The 16,917-nt window shown below is 39.0% G+C and overlaps 1 protein-coding gene across 1 annotated transcript in view; it reads right to left on the reverse strand.

Moving 5' to 3' along the window:
• Positions 1 to 1,098: 1,098 nt before the first annotated feature.
• The window catches only part of Mfsd14b (major facilitator superfamily domain containing 14B), a 57,840-nt gene continuing 42,021 nt past the window's right edge, over positions 1,099 to 16,917 (reverse strand). Inside the window, exons 7-12 of the mRNA XM_012948397.2 lie at positions 16,506 to 16,619; positions 10,097 to 10,168; positions 8,426 to 8,538; positions 6,097 to 6,194; positions 4,580 to 4,722; positions 1,099 to 2,871 (exon numbers count right to left, since the gene is read on the reverse strand). Coding sequence (XP_012803851.1) covers positions 2,623 to 2,871; positions 4,580 to 4,722; positions 6,097 to 6,194; positions 8,426 to 8,538; positions 10,097 to 10,168; positions 16,506 to 16,619 — 789 coding nt within the window. The 3' untranslated portion in view covers positions 1,099 to 2,622. The remainder of the gene's footprint in view (positions 2,872 to 4,579; positions 4,723 to 6,096; positions 6,195 to 8,425; positions 8,539 to 10,096; positions 10,169 to 16,505; positions 16,620 to 16,917) is intronic.

The raw sequence follows: 16,917 nt of genomic DNA on the forward strand, positions 1-16,917 counted from the left end.
AGTCATAAGCAAATTACAAAAAACTGCATCTTGTATCTTTGTTATCAAAGTTAAATGAAATTAAGAATAACATTAGTGCTACCTATAAAATATACAGAGAATATCTTTATTTTTTTGTTGTTATTTTGTTTTTTGAGGTAAGGTCTTGCTCTAGGCCAGGCTGACCTCGAATTCAGTCTCGGGGTTGCCTTGTACTCATAGCTATACTCCTACCTCCACTTCCCAAGTGCTGGGATTAAAGGCATGTGCCACCTTACCCAGCTCACAGAACATATTTAAACAATGGCTAAAATGTATACAGTGCATGTTAAGGCCACTGGTCATATTCAGTCCATAGTCAGGAAACAGTGATGAATTCTGATACTCAGCAAACCTTCTCCTTTTTGTTCGGTCAGAAGCCCACCCAGCCCATGGAATCTGCTACCCACAGTTGAGGTGGGTCTTCACTAGCCCCAAAGACGATTATTAAAACTTAGGAGTGCCAGGTATGGCTGTTCACATCTTTAATTCCAGTGTTCAGGAACTCAAGGCAGGAAGATTAAGAGTTCAAGACAAGCTAAGACCACACAGTAATACATGTACAACATGACTCAAAACAAAAACAAATACCAACCAACTTATGAATACAAACCAAAGTTAATAGCAAAATATAAAATCACATAGTATTTATGTATTCATGATCACCTGGTAAGATTTTTTTAACCTATGAGCTATTACAAACAATACTTCTATAAATAAGAGGGCAGAAGTTTTCCCTTTCCCTATTTTCATGAATATAGTTGTGAAGAGTTTGGTTCCCGAGTACTCAAAGAAGAGCCAGGCCTATAATCCCAGCACTGAGGTGGCAGAGATGAAATCCTCAGGGCCTGGCTAGCTAGCCTATCTACTTCAAATAAGTGGAGTTCCGGTTCAGTGAAAGATCCTGTCTCAATAAATAAGGTGGACAGCAATTAAGGAAGACACTGGATGTTGACCTCTGGCCTATACATGCACACACACTGGTACATAAACACTGCATACACAGCCATTTAAACAAGCAGATATACCACACATACAACATGAAAAAGATTTAAAAAAAAAAAAAAATCACAGGACATAAAAAGTATCCATTGCAAATTTATTTTGCATTAGGAAGCTTACCCTAAAAACCAACAACAGTAAAAAGATATGTTATCTCTGTTCGTGGCAGAACAGGCTTCAAAATATATTTTCTTGTAAATTAATTCAGTCAGTATACAATCCTTTATAAAAGTTGTATATATTTTTTTCTAACAATACCTTCATTACATTTATAAATACAAGATTTACACAGTACCCATCAAAAAAATAAAAACCTTTACAAGTGTCTATATGTATTTCATACTTTTAAAACTTTCAAAGGAGTGCTTTGTTAAAGGTAGGCCCAAATTAATGGGCCAGTTACTGTGCAGCAAAATACATATAAATCTGTAACGTTTTCTTTGTCCATGAAACATCTCAAAAAATTACCAAGACACTTACGTGAAACGAAGCTTCTCCAAACCCTCAGTTTAGAGAGGAACCTGATATGCATTTTCCTATGAGATTCAAATGTCAGATTACTAACATACAAGTTAACTGAAAACAAGTGCATATAACATAACAGTTAAGGCAGGAGTATGATGGATGAGGTGGTCATGGGAGATGTGGGACAAAGCAAATAGTAATGAGCCTGAACTTGAACATAAACTCCATCATATCAGGTTACGAATTCTCATGCTTTTGTGGGAATGTTCAAACTGTTATTTTCTTTTGACACACGCTCCAACTTCTCTGATGCCACTGGAATGCTGCCTGTTTTGAGATGGGGTCTCACTATGGCCTCATACTTGTAATCCTCTGCTTCGACCTCCAAGTAGTTGGGGTTACAGGCATGCGTGACCATGCCTGGCTTGACTTTGTTACTGTTTCTTTCTTCTGTAACATCACCTTGGATCTCCTCAGGACACAAAGTCCAGTATCCAAGTTGCTAGTTCAACATGATTTCAATTAATAAGAATGGTTTCCTTTATCTGGTAAAAGTGATCACTGGTCAATTATTATCGATTCTCATTTACAAGAAGAAAATAAATATAGCCTTGCATTTGCCCTTTGGACAAAGTCAATAGATCCCTGACACAAAGTGACTCTTAAGGATAGCCACTCATCAATACCAATGAGCTACTAAGTAAGTGATTCAGAAAAAGACAAAGGAAGAGATTCTCTACTTGAAATTTTGCTCAAGATGGCAGTCCTGCACCTATAGAACAAATGCTGTCACTCTTATTCCAGTTACTAAAGTGATCCTTTCTACCAGACTACCAGATGTAAAGCCTTCTCTATTTAAGTTTCAAAGTCTGGACTCCCGATAACCTTGAGTGTTGCATATTACTTGAAAGTAAGCATTTCTGATCTCACCTTGCTCAATGTCCAAAAAAGAAAAAGAATGGGAGAAAAGGAACAGAAAGAAAAGAGTGAGGGCCAAAAGATGAAGGAAGTCAGTCACTGAATTTGGCCCAAAGGATGCTGCAAGCATCGAGCCTCCAGCACCATGAAGTAAGTATCCATGTGATGCAGCTCCTCCATGGTTCTCAGAGATGATGTCTGCAGAATCCCTTTCTGCAGTTATAGTTCAGTGCACTGATTTCCAGGTTCTTCATAGGTCAGCTCCCAGAGTCTGCTGTCTTGCAGTAGTGGCTCAATGTCCTCATCAATGCCCTGTTCAGGGGTGTTGGTTACGCTGCCACTGATGCTGTTACTATGTTTTTGAACTCCACTGGCTTTCCGGTATTCAGGGATGAATAAGGCAACCATAAAAGACATAAAAACTATACATGCTCCAAATAAAAATGGCGGGCCTGGAACGAACGCTCCCTGATGGGTATAGGAAAGAAACACATGAAGACAAGAATTTGGTTATTTTTCTGTACCTTTCTTCAAGTCAGGATCTTATGTGGTTTAGCCTGGCCCTGATGGCTCTGCTTCAAAGGGTTGGCATGTACTACCACAATCATGTTTTCTTACTCAGTCTTTTTAAGTGCAATTCCTCCTGACTGTTGCACAAAAGCATGCCACCAGTGAAATGTTTCTCTTTCATGAGGACGCATTTCATTAAATGTGAATGCAAATGCTAGAGAGCTGTGTTTGGAATATAACCCAGGGCAACTAACCACTGCTTTTTGTACTGCTTCTAAACAGTTTAACCAAACCTGTAAGCCCACAATAGCAATGGCTTTTTATCCATAATCACATCCTGTGGCCTCAGACCATATGCTTCAACAAATACATGAATACTGCTAATTTCAAGTTTACCTGGAAATCTATATTAAATACTGTTTTATGTGTATGCAGACGCACGTGTGCACATGGAAGCCAGAAGAAAACCTCTGGTTTTATTCCTCGGGTATTTTAATGCCCACCATTTTTGAAATAGGATATCTCATTAACCTAGAAGTTGCCAAGTAGGCTAGAATGCTACCAAGGAGCTCCATGGACCTGCCTATCTACACCCCAGCATTGGGATAACGAACATGTGTCACCATGCCTGACTTTTTTCATCTGGGTTTTAGGGAATGACTTGGGTCCTCATGCTTGTAAAATAAGCACTCACTGAGTGAGTTATCTCCCCAGCTTCTCTCTTTCCAAAAAAAAAGGGATGGAGGGGAGGAGAGGGAGGACAGAGAAAGAGGAAGGAGGGAAGACAAAGGAAGGACGCTAGCTCGACTTTTAATTTTATTTATTTATTTGACAGAGAAAGAGGGAGAGAGAACATGGGTGTGCCAGGGCCTCCAGCCACTGCAAATGAACTCCAGATGAATGTGCCCCCTTGTGCATCTGGCTAACATGGGTCCTGGGGAATCGAACCTGGGTCCTCTGGCTTTGCAGGCAAATGCCTTAACTGCTAAGCCATCCCTCCAGCCCCAGCTCAACTTTTAACTAAGGCTTTTTTTTTTTTTAAGATCTCAGGTCTCATGTATTCCAAACTGGCCTCAAACTTGCTATGTGGACAAAGATAATATGGAACTTCTAATTCTCCTGTCTTTGTCTCATCAGTGCTGGGATTGTAGGTATATGCAACCATGCTTAAATTATGAGATGCTAGGAAAGCCCTGTACCAACTAAACAATATCCCCAGCTCCATTACCTGGATTTTTTGTTTGTTTGTTTTTCAAAGCAGGGTCCACTCTAGCTCAGACTGACATGGGAATCACTCTATAGTCCATGGTATTCTTGAAAACACAGGGATCCTCCTACCTCAGTCTCTTGAGTGCTGGAATTGTAGGTATGAGCCATCACAACTAACTCATTATCTGGATTTTAAGTCATTTCTTAGTTTATTTAGCTTGTGCTTAACCAAAGAATAGCATTCTGATCATAACAAGTGAAAAAGGAAGCTGAGTAAAGACAAATTTCTTTCAAAAGACACTGAATCTCTAAAATAACCCTTCTCTGATACCAGGAAGCAATGAACACTGAACTGCTGTCACAAATACAATAGCCATATACCAGTAAGAACAGTCTAAATTTCAGACCAACTAGATTTTGCTATAATTAGGTACACCAGTAGAGATCATCAAATTACCTGTAGAGGACCATCATCAGAACTCAATTCTGGACCCAGTTCGCTCAGTTCAACATGGGACATGTAGAATATGAAGCCATACAATGCTGGCCCCAGGCCATTGCATAGTCCTCGGATTCCAGTTATAATTCCCTGGGCAACTCCTAAAGCAGACAAAGAGAACACAATCAAATCAGCCTTTCCTTCAAGTTATAGAGCTAAGCTAGTGCACTCTAACAAAATATGATAGTTTTTTTTTAAATTAATTAGTTTTGTATTCAACGAATACAGTCAGTTTGGTACTATTATTAGGCTCATCCGTCACTTACCCCCTCCCCTTGGACCCTCCTCGTTGAGGTATATGGGTCATGCATTGTGGAGTTATCCCTCAGTTATGGGTAGGATAAATGTCTCTGCAAAAATTATGATAGTTTTGACTGGATTGAGCCATAATGTTTTAGGCTAATTATTTGAGAGATCATCTTAGAGTCATTAGGAAAACTTCATCATGTTTTCATTCATTTCACAGTATATTTCTGGTTTTATTATGTCTACTTCATGTTCAGTGTCTTCTGTACAAAGATCTTTATGAAGAGAAAATGACAGGGATCTTACTCTCTGAAGTCTTTTTGGATTAGAATTAACTAGCAAAAGGGAATAATAAAATGTAAAATTCTTATTTCCCATTCCAGATAATTTCTGGTCTTCTAGGGACTGGGTCTTCTGTGCTTAGATCATTTAACAGTTTATAATTACAATTTTCCCTTTACCTCATACAACACTGGCTAAGTGTGAATACAGACCAACTCTCTGCTTCTGCTCCACTCCCAGGAAGACTCAATTCTTAAGGCTATTATCTGATTCCAGAGGCATTTCAGTGAAAACGTGTTCTATAAAATTCTTTATTGAAAGTGCCAAATTCTAGGTATCTCTACTTTCTGTCATGGTAGGTAAAACAATAGCTTGGAAATGAAATGGCTATTTCTATAAATAAATATATCTAAATATAATACAACCTAATACAATGAATTCCAGTATCTTTGCATGTTGATATTTAGATGTATCTATAACATTCTGGCATAAAAATAAAGAAAATCCATACACTGAACAGCAGGACAGTCCTCCATGGGTAGCTTGTGATTTTAGCTCAGATTCATGTAAGCAAAAAAGAACCAGATGGTTTACTGTAACCAAGGTTCACACCTATTTGTGGCCTTCAAGTGACACTACTTTAAGAATAGATGTATTATACACATTAATAGAATATTAGTATGTATTAATAATATATAAATTAACTATCATATAATAAAAATCTGTGACATGTGACTAAAGTCTGGTTAATTCTGACAGTAATAGACAAAGAGTCAAAACTGGAAAAGGAAAATGGACACTTTCTATTTATAAAAGAACTTTCATATTTGGCAAAGTGAACAGGTATGCTCCTACATCAGGAACCACAGAGAGATCTCAGGACTTTAGACTTCCAGGCAGAAAAGATCCAACTGAAGAAGAAATAGCAATGCTCATGACCTCCTCACCTTGCTGATCTGGCTCTGCATTCCGAGAGACGAGGGCACTGAGTGCTGGGAATGTGATGCTGGACATAGCCGCCACAGTGCCTGCTGCCCACATCATCCTGAAAAACACAGGGTAGGTTCAGTCAGAACCCAAGTTGTTTTTGTTTCAGTGGTCAGTGAAAAAAGTACAAACATTTCTGCTTTCTTGTGTTCCATTTTACTTTCCCCTTTTTAAAAGCTGGATTTCTTGGGACTATGGATGGTGCTAACACTTGTAATACCAGCACTCAGGAGGTTCAGGCAGGACTGAGGCCAGTCTGGGTGTACTAGTTTAAATAGATGGCCCCCAATATATTGTTCTTTATTGTTTGTAGTCAGCATTCTGCAGCCACCTGGCTGGAGGCAATGTCACTAGGTGGATCTTTAGGTGTGGTGGTGGGTTTCAGATTTCAATCTAAAGATATGCAAAGTGTGCCTAGCAGGAGTTCCTGAAGTGTGCTGTGTAGCTTTTGGCTTGTGCTTCTCTCTCTCTGCTTGGTCCTATGAAGGCAGGCCAGCTTCTTTTGGCATTTATGGAACTTCCTCTGGATCTGTGGGCTTCACTAAATATCCCTTCCTCCATAACTGTGCCTAGTCTGGAAGTTCATCTCAGTGAACCTGAATCTGTCTCATACACTGGGCTACCTACTGAACCCCGTGTCAGTATTTTTGGGGGGGGTTGTTTTGTTTTCCTTTTAATTTAGGTTATACAATGCACAGATAATAAATATACTGTTAACTTCACAGGTTAGGAGAAAGATCTTTATATTACTTCTTTCAAATCCCCTCTTTTGGTTTCCCTATTATCATTTGCATATGCAAGCTCAATGAAGTTTATAAAGAATGTCACACTTCCAACTCTGACTTTCTACTCTCCATACTTGAATGTTCACTACTTACATCACCCTTGAGCTGCATGGTTGGCTATCCATCCACAATGTGTTCAGCCACCAACTAAATGAACAGACCCTGCTTCCCTTACTGACATGTTAGTCACAATAACGTGAGAAATGAGTAAGGTACCAAAGGCACTTGTAACCCACTGGACCACACTGTTTAAGTGGTCCTTCAATACTTCTGGTCCACAGAAGGGAGGGGGAAACCTTTTATGACCACAAAGTTTTTTTTCAGAATTTGCAGACTTAAGTAAGTAGGATATTAATCTGAAGTTCCCAGGAACAAAATATAAATAAGGGGGGGGGGGTCACACACTAAGAATCAAACAAGTTATCTTACATAAAATGCACCACAGAAAGAACAATGATTTAAATAAAGTTCAGAATATCTTATTTGCTTCCCAACTAACCTTGAACCACTACAGCATTTTTTACTCTCTCTAGATGATGTATGCCACTTATCATTACATGGTAAGGACCAATTTTAGTGTCTAAAACAGACAGAGGGACCCTGGTATTCAATCAAGTACACAGAGTTACTTGCAACATAGTGAAACAGAACTGTTTTCCTTTTGTTCCTTTTCAATTCACAGGCCTTATCTTGACTTTCCTTTCCTTTAAGAGAACCAAAAAGGAGTGTATTTGAAAAGCTGTCTCAGGATACATAACCTTAGAAAATATATTAGTGGCTGGATGTGGTGGTGCACGCTTTAATCCCAGCACTTGGGAGGCAGAGGTAGGTGGTTCGCTGAGAGTTCGAGGCCAGCCTGGGCGAGAGTGAGACCCTACCTCGAAAAACCAAAAAAAAAAAAAAAAAAAAGCACACAAAAAAATGTATTAGTGTATATCAAACTCAAATGCTGTATTTTATGGTTTTGTTACCACCTACGTTGACTACGCTAGTGAAGCTTTCCACTATTAGCCATTATTCATTTATTCATTTTCTCTCTCTCTCTTTCTCTTTTTGTTTTCCCCCATTTCATGTGATGTCCCAAAAAATGGACAAAAGCTTAAAGAGCAAACACAACGCTGGGCCAAGTGCTCATGTCTATAAGCCCCAAGCACTCAGGAATTGTAGGCAGGAAGACCGCTACAGGCTCAAGCCAAGTCTGGACTACAATGTAACTGTTTTTCAAAAACAACAACAAAAAATTAAAGATAAAACTTTACTGGATGGCACATTCAATTAAGCAATGACTGGCTTCAATGACAGCATCATGAGGTGCAGGCAATCTTTACAAGTCAACTTCCAACTATCTAGCTCCACCTTTGCCAAAGGTGAAATGTCTACGACAGTAAACCAGTGAAAAGTCCTACTTTTACCACAGTAAAGTAGCCTTAGCCCACCTAAGACAGCATATCTATTCATTTGCTGCATTTGTTTTAATTATATATGAATCTAAAGGCAAGCTTACCAGGCCTGAGATCCAAACCCATACCAGGCCAATTGGAGCATTTGGAAGCCCAAGCCGAGGAGGATAGTAGTCTTATTGCCCAGTGATCTCATCAAGATCCTAAGAAAGACAGTCTATAAAGAAAAGAGACAATTGTAGAAAAACTATGTGAACACACCAGAATTGATCCAACTCAAAATCAGTAAACAAACTCTGCCAGTGAAATCCACTCTCTGATGACCAAGGAATTCTAAGTATACACTGCCTGTGATGACAAAGTGTGGGAAGTAAGGATGCATCTCTTTAGTATATGGGGTCTGGAGCTGACCTGGGGTTTGGTTGGGGCCTTTGGACTCTATCCAGAGAAGTTTGTCTACCCAGGACCCAGCTGATACTTCCAAAAAGGTTCACAAAGCTATTCCCAGTTATGACTGAGAAGACCACAACTCACATGTCTGGAGAAATGCCAAGCACTTAATTGACTGAACAGTTGGCAGTTTAGGATAATTTACACTAATACAGCAGAAACAAAAACCACAACAAAAGGCTGGAAGCCTACCCATGAAGCGTGTCAATTCTCATGTTTTAGAGGAATAGTTTCACAGCCTTCTCATTTCTTCTGCATAGTTACACACAGAGAAAAAGTGATGGGCCTGGGGGTCATTTAAAGGCAGCATCTTAGGAATATAGTGAATGGCCCTGAGCACAACACTGTCATAATCGAAGGACATATATCTGTCCTGCCTTTTACATGTAAAGAGGTGGGAAAATGCTTAATGCCCATATTCCAAAGTACTAATTTATGTTGGTTTCCATCATGGAGACAGCTCATAACATTGAAACATCCTGCTGGCTAAATTTTGGCAAGACGTGGTTGTTTTAGAATAAAAGACCAGCACAGGGTCAGATGCAGTAGTCGCCAGTGGGTTCTGGGATCTTGCTTCTCCCTTCTCCCTTTTCTCCTTTTTTTTCACCTTCTCTGTTGACCATATGATTTGAATATGCAACAAGATTTGAGAGTCAGTGTCTTTACTAATGATTAGATTCTGGCTCAGCATCGTCAAGTCAAAATGTTCTCATGTTCTCTAGTGCATGTTATATATCAGTGTATTTTTCTCTTGGCAGGTTAGAGACAGGAAATGTGAAACAATAGCCACAATAAAATTATCGAAAACTCATTCACAATTTAATTTGTGCCTGCTTACAGTGTTTACAGTGTAAAAGACCAGAATGACCCAGCATAAATTACAACTACTATTCTACTCAAAGATATAGAGTTCTCCTGAGTTCTGAGGACCTCAACATTCTATCAAGGATCCTGGGGTGGGGTCCCTGTCAGCTTCCTGGATTTGGTATATGCAAGATATGTTACACAGGGTTAAGTAGCTGAACAGTACATGGGACCTCACTGTCTCTAATTATGTGGCTTTTTGTGGATCTGTGGTTAAGTTTAAAAAGAAAAGTTTTGTATCGTAAAAAGTATGTGTAAGGGCCAGAGAGATGGCTTAGTGGTTAAGGTGCTTGGCTGCAAAACCTCTAAGAACCCAGGTTTGATTCCCCAGTACAAGATGGACAGTTCATGTGACTGGGTCTTATTTGCAGTGGCTAGAGGCCCTGGTGCGCCCATTCTCTTTCTGTCTCTAATAAATAAATAAAATAATTAAAAAAAAATATGCCAGAAATGACACTTACCTGAGCCATAATAGACAGGATTCCTACCATAGCTATGAATGCTGCAATTTTAACAGATCCAAAGCCTATGACCTATAGAAGAGAAAAAAAAAAAAAAACCTTTAGTAATAGAGACATAATGAGAAATGTTTTGTTCGATTAAATTAATGGAATAAAATAGTTGAGGACATTTACAAAACCAGCAGAAAATTAGGGCAGTGTCAAAAGCTGATACCCGTAATTTATATTTAAATCTGATAAAGAAAAAAACACTGTAAGCAGGCACAAATTAAATTGTGAATGAATATTCGATAATTTTATTGTGGCTATTGTTTTACATTTCCTGTCTCTAACCTGCCAAGAGAAAAATACACTGATATATAACATGCACTAGAGAACATGAGAACATTTTGACTTGACGATGCTGAGCCAGAATCTAATCATTAGTAAAGGCACTGACTCTCAAATCTGGTTGCATATTCAAATCATATGGTCAACAGAGAAGGTGAAAAAAAAGGAGAAAAGGGAAAAGGGAGAAGCAAGATCCCAGAACCCACTGGCGACAATTGCATCTGACCCTGAGGTATGGTCCAGAGACAGGGAAATTCTAAAGAGCTCTTCTGGCACTTCTAATGAGTTAGCAGGCAAAGCTGCTAGCAGTGACTTTTAATTCCCTGACCTTCAGAGTGGTTCTAAAATGATTAAAATTTTTTAAGCATTAAAAAGGATAAATTAGGGCTGGAGAGATGGCGTAGCGGTTAAGCGCTTGCCTGTGAAGCCTAAGGACCCCGGTTCGAGGCTCAGTTCCCCAGGTCCCACGTTAGCCAGATGCACAAGGGGGCGCATGCGTCTGGAGTTCATTTGCAGAGGCTGGAAGCCCTGGTGCGCCCATTCTCTCTCTCTCCCTCTACCTGTCTTTCTCTCTGTGTCTGTCGCTCTCAAATAAGTAAATAAAATTTAAAAAAAAAAAGGATAAATTACTTTGTCCTAACTAAATTCTACAAAATACACAAAAATTTCACTAAAATTATTTTATAAATTCTTCTCATTTCATATATAAGTTCCTTACTCCATATAACCAGTTAATAGCAGCTACATAACTAAGTAGTAACAACTGTAAGACTGGAACTTCTGATTTCTATGTTGTTACCATTAACAATATTCCTATGTAATCACATGAAATTACAAATGTTGAAGCTGGGTGTGGTGGTTCATTTTATAAACCCAGCATTAGGATACAGAGGCAAACAGGCATCTCTGAGTTCAAAACAAACTTGATCTACATTAAATTCCAAGACAAGCAAGGCTACACAAAGAGAAGAGAGAAAGAAGGGAAAGGGACTTGGGAAAAGACAATTAGGAACCTGAAAATGTAGCTTTATTTGAGTTACTTCTCAATCTGTTTAGAAATACACATTTTCCCACACTTTATGGAGTAAGAATTTAAAAATCATATGATGTAAACCTTGTAAGTTACAAATCAAAGGTTTTAGAATTTCTGTACTCTAAGCAACCATCAAAAAAAAAAAATTGAAATGTTCATCATCACTCCTCAAAGAAACATGGTACCTGTTAGATACTCCATGCCCTAGTTAGTCCACAACTCCCCTAACCACTCATCTACTTCTGGACATTTAATATGAATAGAGTCATACACAATGTGGCACTTTCAGACTTGCTTCAGTGTGTTCAAAGTTTGTTCAGCAAGTTATAGCTTTTATCAGCACCACTTTTTCTACTGCCTAATAATAGTGTGTTGTATGGATAGATAACATTCATTGATCCATTCATTCAGAAAAATGTTTAGGTTATGGGGGGGGAGTAATGACGTATATACAATATTCTGCATGAGATGTGAGTTTTCATTTCTCATGGGCATAATGCCTAGGAACAGATCTGAGTCATCTAGCAATTCTATGCTGAGGAATTACTGGTCTCTTTTCCAGAGGCTACACCATTTTATAATGCTACAATATACATGAAGGTTCTGATCTTGTACAATTATTTTTTTTGGGGGGGGGGGTTAAGGTAGGGTCCAGCTCTAGCCCAGGGTGACCTGGAATTCACAATATAGTCTCAGGCTGGCCTCAAACTCTAGATGATCCTTCTACCCCTACCTCCTGACTGCTGGGATTAAAGGTGTGCACCATGCCCTGTGTTGTTGTTGTTGTTTTAATTATAGACATTCAAGTATACGTGAAGTTGATATCTTGTTATTTTGATGCACATTCTCTTGAAAACTTTTTTTTAAATTTATTTACAAGGCAAGACAGAGAAAGAATGAGTGCACCAGGGCCTTGTAGCTGCTACAAAAAACCTCAGACACATGCACCACTTAGTGCATCTGGCTTTACATGGATACTAGTGAATAGAACTCAGGCTGTCAGGCTTTACAAGCAAGCACCTTAACTGCTGAGACATCTCTCGGGCCCATCATTTGTATTGTCTTGATAGCTAATAATGCTGTGCATCTTTTCATGTGATGCGCCTTTTCTATGATTTACTTGGATAAATATTCTACTTACAGTCTATTTTTTTAACTGAGTTGTCAAAAAATAATTCTGGATACAACTTTCTCACTTATTTATACATTTGTTTGTTTGTAATAGGAGAGAGAGAAAGAGAGAGCGAGAATGAGTGCACCAGAGCCTCTAGGCCACTGCAAACAAACTCTAGATGCTTGTGCCACTTTGTGTATCTGGCTTCATATAAGTACTGGGGAACTGAACTCAGGTTGTTAGTTTGTAAGGTTTTGCAGGCAAGCACTTTAACCACTGAGTCATCTCTCTAGCCCCTCAAAACTTTCTTGTTAAATATACAGTTTAAGATATCAAGTATACTTTAACATTGTTGACTTGTATTAACTGCTCTCAAAACAGAAAACATATAAAATGACTTGACATTTTTTTAAGTTTAAAACTTTGTAGGAACAGAAGAGAAAGAGAAAGGGAGGAGAAAAAACTGAAATAGAGGGGAAAGCACACTGTTGGAGCAGGAAAGCCCAAAGGAGAGACAAAGTAACTTCAAATAATTCTACTTTACTGTTAAAACTAGTGGTGTTGATGACATGAACATAAAGAAAATGTTAGGAAAATAAGTCATAGGCGTTTATTATCTGTATAAAGAGGTATTTTGTTTGTTTGGTTTGGTTTGGTTTTGAGGTAGAGTCTTGCTCCAGCCCAGGCTAGCCTGGAAATTTACTATGTAGTCTCAATCTGGCCTTAAACACACTGATCCTCCTACTTCTGCCTCTGGAGTGCTGGGATTAAAGTTATGTACCATCATGCCCAGCCTAAGAGGTACAGATTTTTTGTGCTTTCTCATTTTACCTACATTTCTGTTGGATAAGGGCACTGGGCCACTGAGGTTAAACAGGCCTGAGCTGCCAGGCACCACTAAGGGCTCCCAGGTTACAGGAGGCACCTGGACTTCCTGAGACTTAGGTTTTGCTCACAGCCTTGTGACCTTTGGCCAGTTGCCTAGGAAACTACTTATATGGTATCAGCCAGCAGCCTTCACATAGCCCATCCCCCTGCAACACACTTCCAACAACTACATAGATCACTTGACCCTCTCCCTAAGTGCTGGAATGAACATCCCTAGGCATTGGTAAACAACCTTTGATCCCATCAATCCCCTTAGAACCCTCTTCCTGCTCTCTCTCAACTGCCTATAAAAACTCAGTCCCCTGACAAATGAGCTGTTCTCTGAAACTGTCTCACAGATGTTTCTTCCCATCTCATTCACAGCCACACAAGACCTTGCTCCACAGTTGTCTTAACACCTTTGGGGAGGTGGTGCATAACGGCACCCTGAGGATTTAGGGACCCACACATTTCTTTTACATTAAACATATAACTCAATTATGAGTATAATATCTACATTAAATGCTTATCTTGCCATGCTGTCTTTAAATCTCTCATCTCTACCTACCAAAATAAGCACAGCAGAAAAATAACAGCTTGAAAATTTTTTTATCTATGTGTCATCAATAAAATACTTGCCTTGTTTATGTCTTTATTTTGATTCTGAAATGGTGTCTTCCCTATATGGCCATGATTGGCCTGAAACTTGGACTCCTTCTACAAAGAGCATGAATCCCAAGAGTATGTTATCATATCCAGTTTAAAATATTAACCTCACCGGGCGTGGTGGCGCACGCCTTTAATCCTAGCACTTGGGAGGCAGAGGTAGGAGGATCACCATGAGTTCAAGGCCACCCTGAGACTACAGAGTTAATTCCAGGTCAGCCTGGACCAGAGTGAGACCCTACCTCAAAAAAAAAAAAAAAAAAAAAAAAATTAACCTCACATTCTCTGTAAAACTAGGTTAATGGAGTTTATCAAATTTCATTTAAAGTACCTTCAAAAACTAAGAAATTTATCTTAGGAGGAGGTCTGTTTGCTAGCATGGAGTAAGCCACAAGAAAAGGCTTTTCTCCAGAGAAATTAGTAATAGACAAGGCAAGAACAAATGAAAGCCAGCTCAGTTAATAGACTGAAGACTACCTGAAAAAGGAAGGATGGTATTTGTGTTATTTTAAGTTAATGATATGTTGGGGGGAGTGACCAAATAGATTACACATTTTAAAAATACATTTATTACTTCAAGGAGAGAGACATAAGAAAGGAAGACACAGAGAGAAAATAATTATGGGCATGCCAGGGCCTCCCACCGCTGCAGATCAACTCCAGATACATGTACTACTTCGTGTATCTGGCTTTACATGGGTAGTAGGGAACTGAAACCCAGGCCATCAGGCCTTGCAAGTGCCTTTTGCTACTCAGCAATCTCTCCAGCCCTCAGGTTACAGTTTTAAGAAGGAAAAAGAAAGCACATGAAGGTAAAGATTTTGACTCAAGAAACACTTTGAGGTCCACAGCAGCAGCTGAATTACCAGTGATGAGGTTAGGCGAGCAAGCTAGCATGACCAGACCCAAATCAGAGCATGTAGGAATAAACTTTAGCCCTCTATAAAGTCTAGGGAACACTACTGCACACGCTTAAAATGTTAGGAAGAGCTGCAGGTGGTAACAGACTTCTTTCTTTTATGAACTAGAAACTTTTTATGGATTTATTATGTGTTGGTATCATTTCCCTCCTTCCTAACCCCAATCCACTGAGGGCCCTCCTCCAAGAGATGCTGATATTTACCATGAGGTTGTGAGCTCTGTGTTGTGAGACAGCAGTCATTGGAAGACTGGTGGTAACTAGCCTCTGGATATTCCCTCCGACCCTGTGGCTCTTATAATCTTTCTGCCCTTCTTTCACAAAGTTCCTGGTAGGTGTATTTTAAGTCTACTTTAGTGGTGAGCTCTCAGCAGCTTCTGGATGTCTGCTTTGGCACATTTTGGGCATCCTCAGTATCTACTGCCATCACCCTGGTGCCAGCACTTGGGAGGCAGAGGTAGGAGGATCACTGTGAGTTCAAGGCCAACCTGGGACTACAGAATGAGTTTCAGGTCAGCCTGTGCTAGAATGAGACCCTGCCTTGAAAATACTTGGAAAACAAAACAAACCTAAAAGGTTAAGACATATATAACCAGAAGGATGCTTATAGCAGCTTTAATCATAATTGCTAAAGTACAAAAGCATGAAGATATCCTTCCACAGGTGAATGGATAAACTGGTGCACCCAAACAATTGCTGAAATCAGTTGTGAGAAGCTATGATTGTAACTTAACATTATGGGAAACGTAAAATTATAGAGACAGTAAAGAGATAGGTAGTTACCCAGGGTTCAGGGTAGGAGGATAGATGAATAGGCAGAGCACTGAGATTTTAAGCCAGTAAAAATATTCTGTAGTCTATCAGAAGGATGGATATACATCATTCTTTGTATAAACTCACAGAACATAAAATGCCAAAAGTGAACCTAACACAAACTACAGATATGGACTGATAATATGTTAATGTATCAACTGGACCAAAAATCATTCTAGTGCCAGCTCTTTCACAGCAGAGAAGGTTACATACAAGTGAGGCTGAGATATGAGAAATTTTGGGACTTTCCTCTTAATTTTGCTAAGTAAAGGTCTCAAAATCTATAGCAAATTCAGTTCATTATAATCTCTATACTAATTCTCAAGGAAATTTTTACCAATAGATATCTCACTAAACTCTATTAATATTTTTTGAAATAGGGTGTTGCCATCTTACACAGGTTGGTCTCAAGTCCAAGAGATACTTCTGTTTCCCATGCATATGTTTGAGACTATATGTATAAACACACCTGGCTTTTTGCTATCTTGCAAACCATCAATGTATATCAAGTCCCTATTTGTTTATTCTCTGTCAGCATCTATATTTATCACTAGAAAAATGTTCACATATTATCTTTCCTATACTTGTTTCACCAAATTATCTCTACACAAATATCAATCTTAGATAGTCTTCATGTTCAAAGGCTACTAAGGCACCCACAACTCACCTGTCTGAGATAGAGAAAAAAACTTGAATACTGTCCAGCTTCAGGAAGGTATGAGAGAAACACTGTGATACAGATTAGCAACACGGTAGAATCCTTTCCAACTTTCTTCAAGGACTGGGCATAAGAAGAAACCAGGAACACAAAAAGTCAATAGACACAAAGTCACCAGTGTTCCTAGGATACTATCACTATTTTCATCTATGACAATACAGTAACAAAGCATTATAAAAGTGAACCTTAATACTAAACCTATCACCATATCTCTGAAGTTCCTTCTGATATTATAACTTTAAAAAAGGCCATCTTAGTTAGTAACATTGATTTACAGTTCTAAACAGACCCTGACCATCCTATAAACATAATCTGAAGAGAATCCATTAAAAAAAAATCTCATTTCTCAATTTGTGATATA

This window comes from Jaculus jaculus, chromosome 2 (genome assembly GCF_020740685.1).
Source record: "Jaculus jaculus isolate mJacJac1 chromosome 2, mJacJac1.mat.Y.cur, whole genome shotgun sequence".
Classification (NCBI taxonomy): Eukaryota; Metazoa; Chordata; class Mammalia; order Rodentia; family Dipodidae; genus Jaculus; species Jaculus jaculus.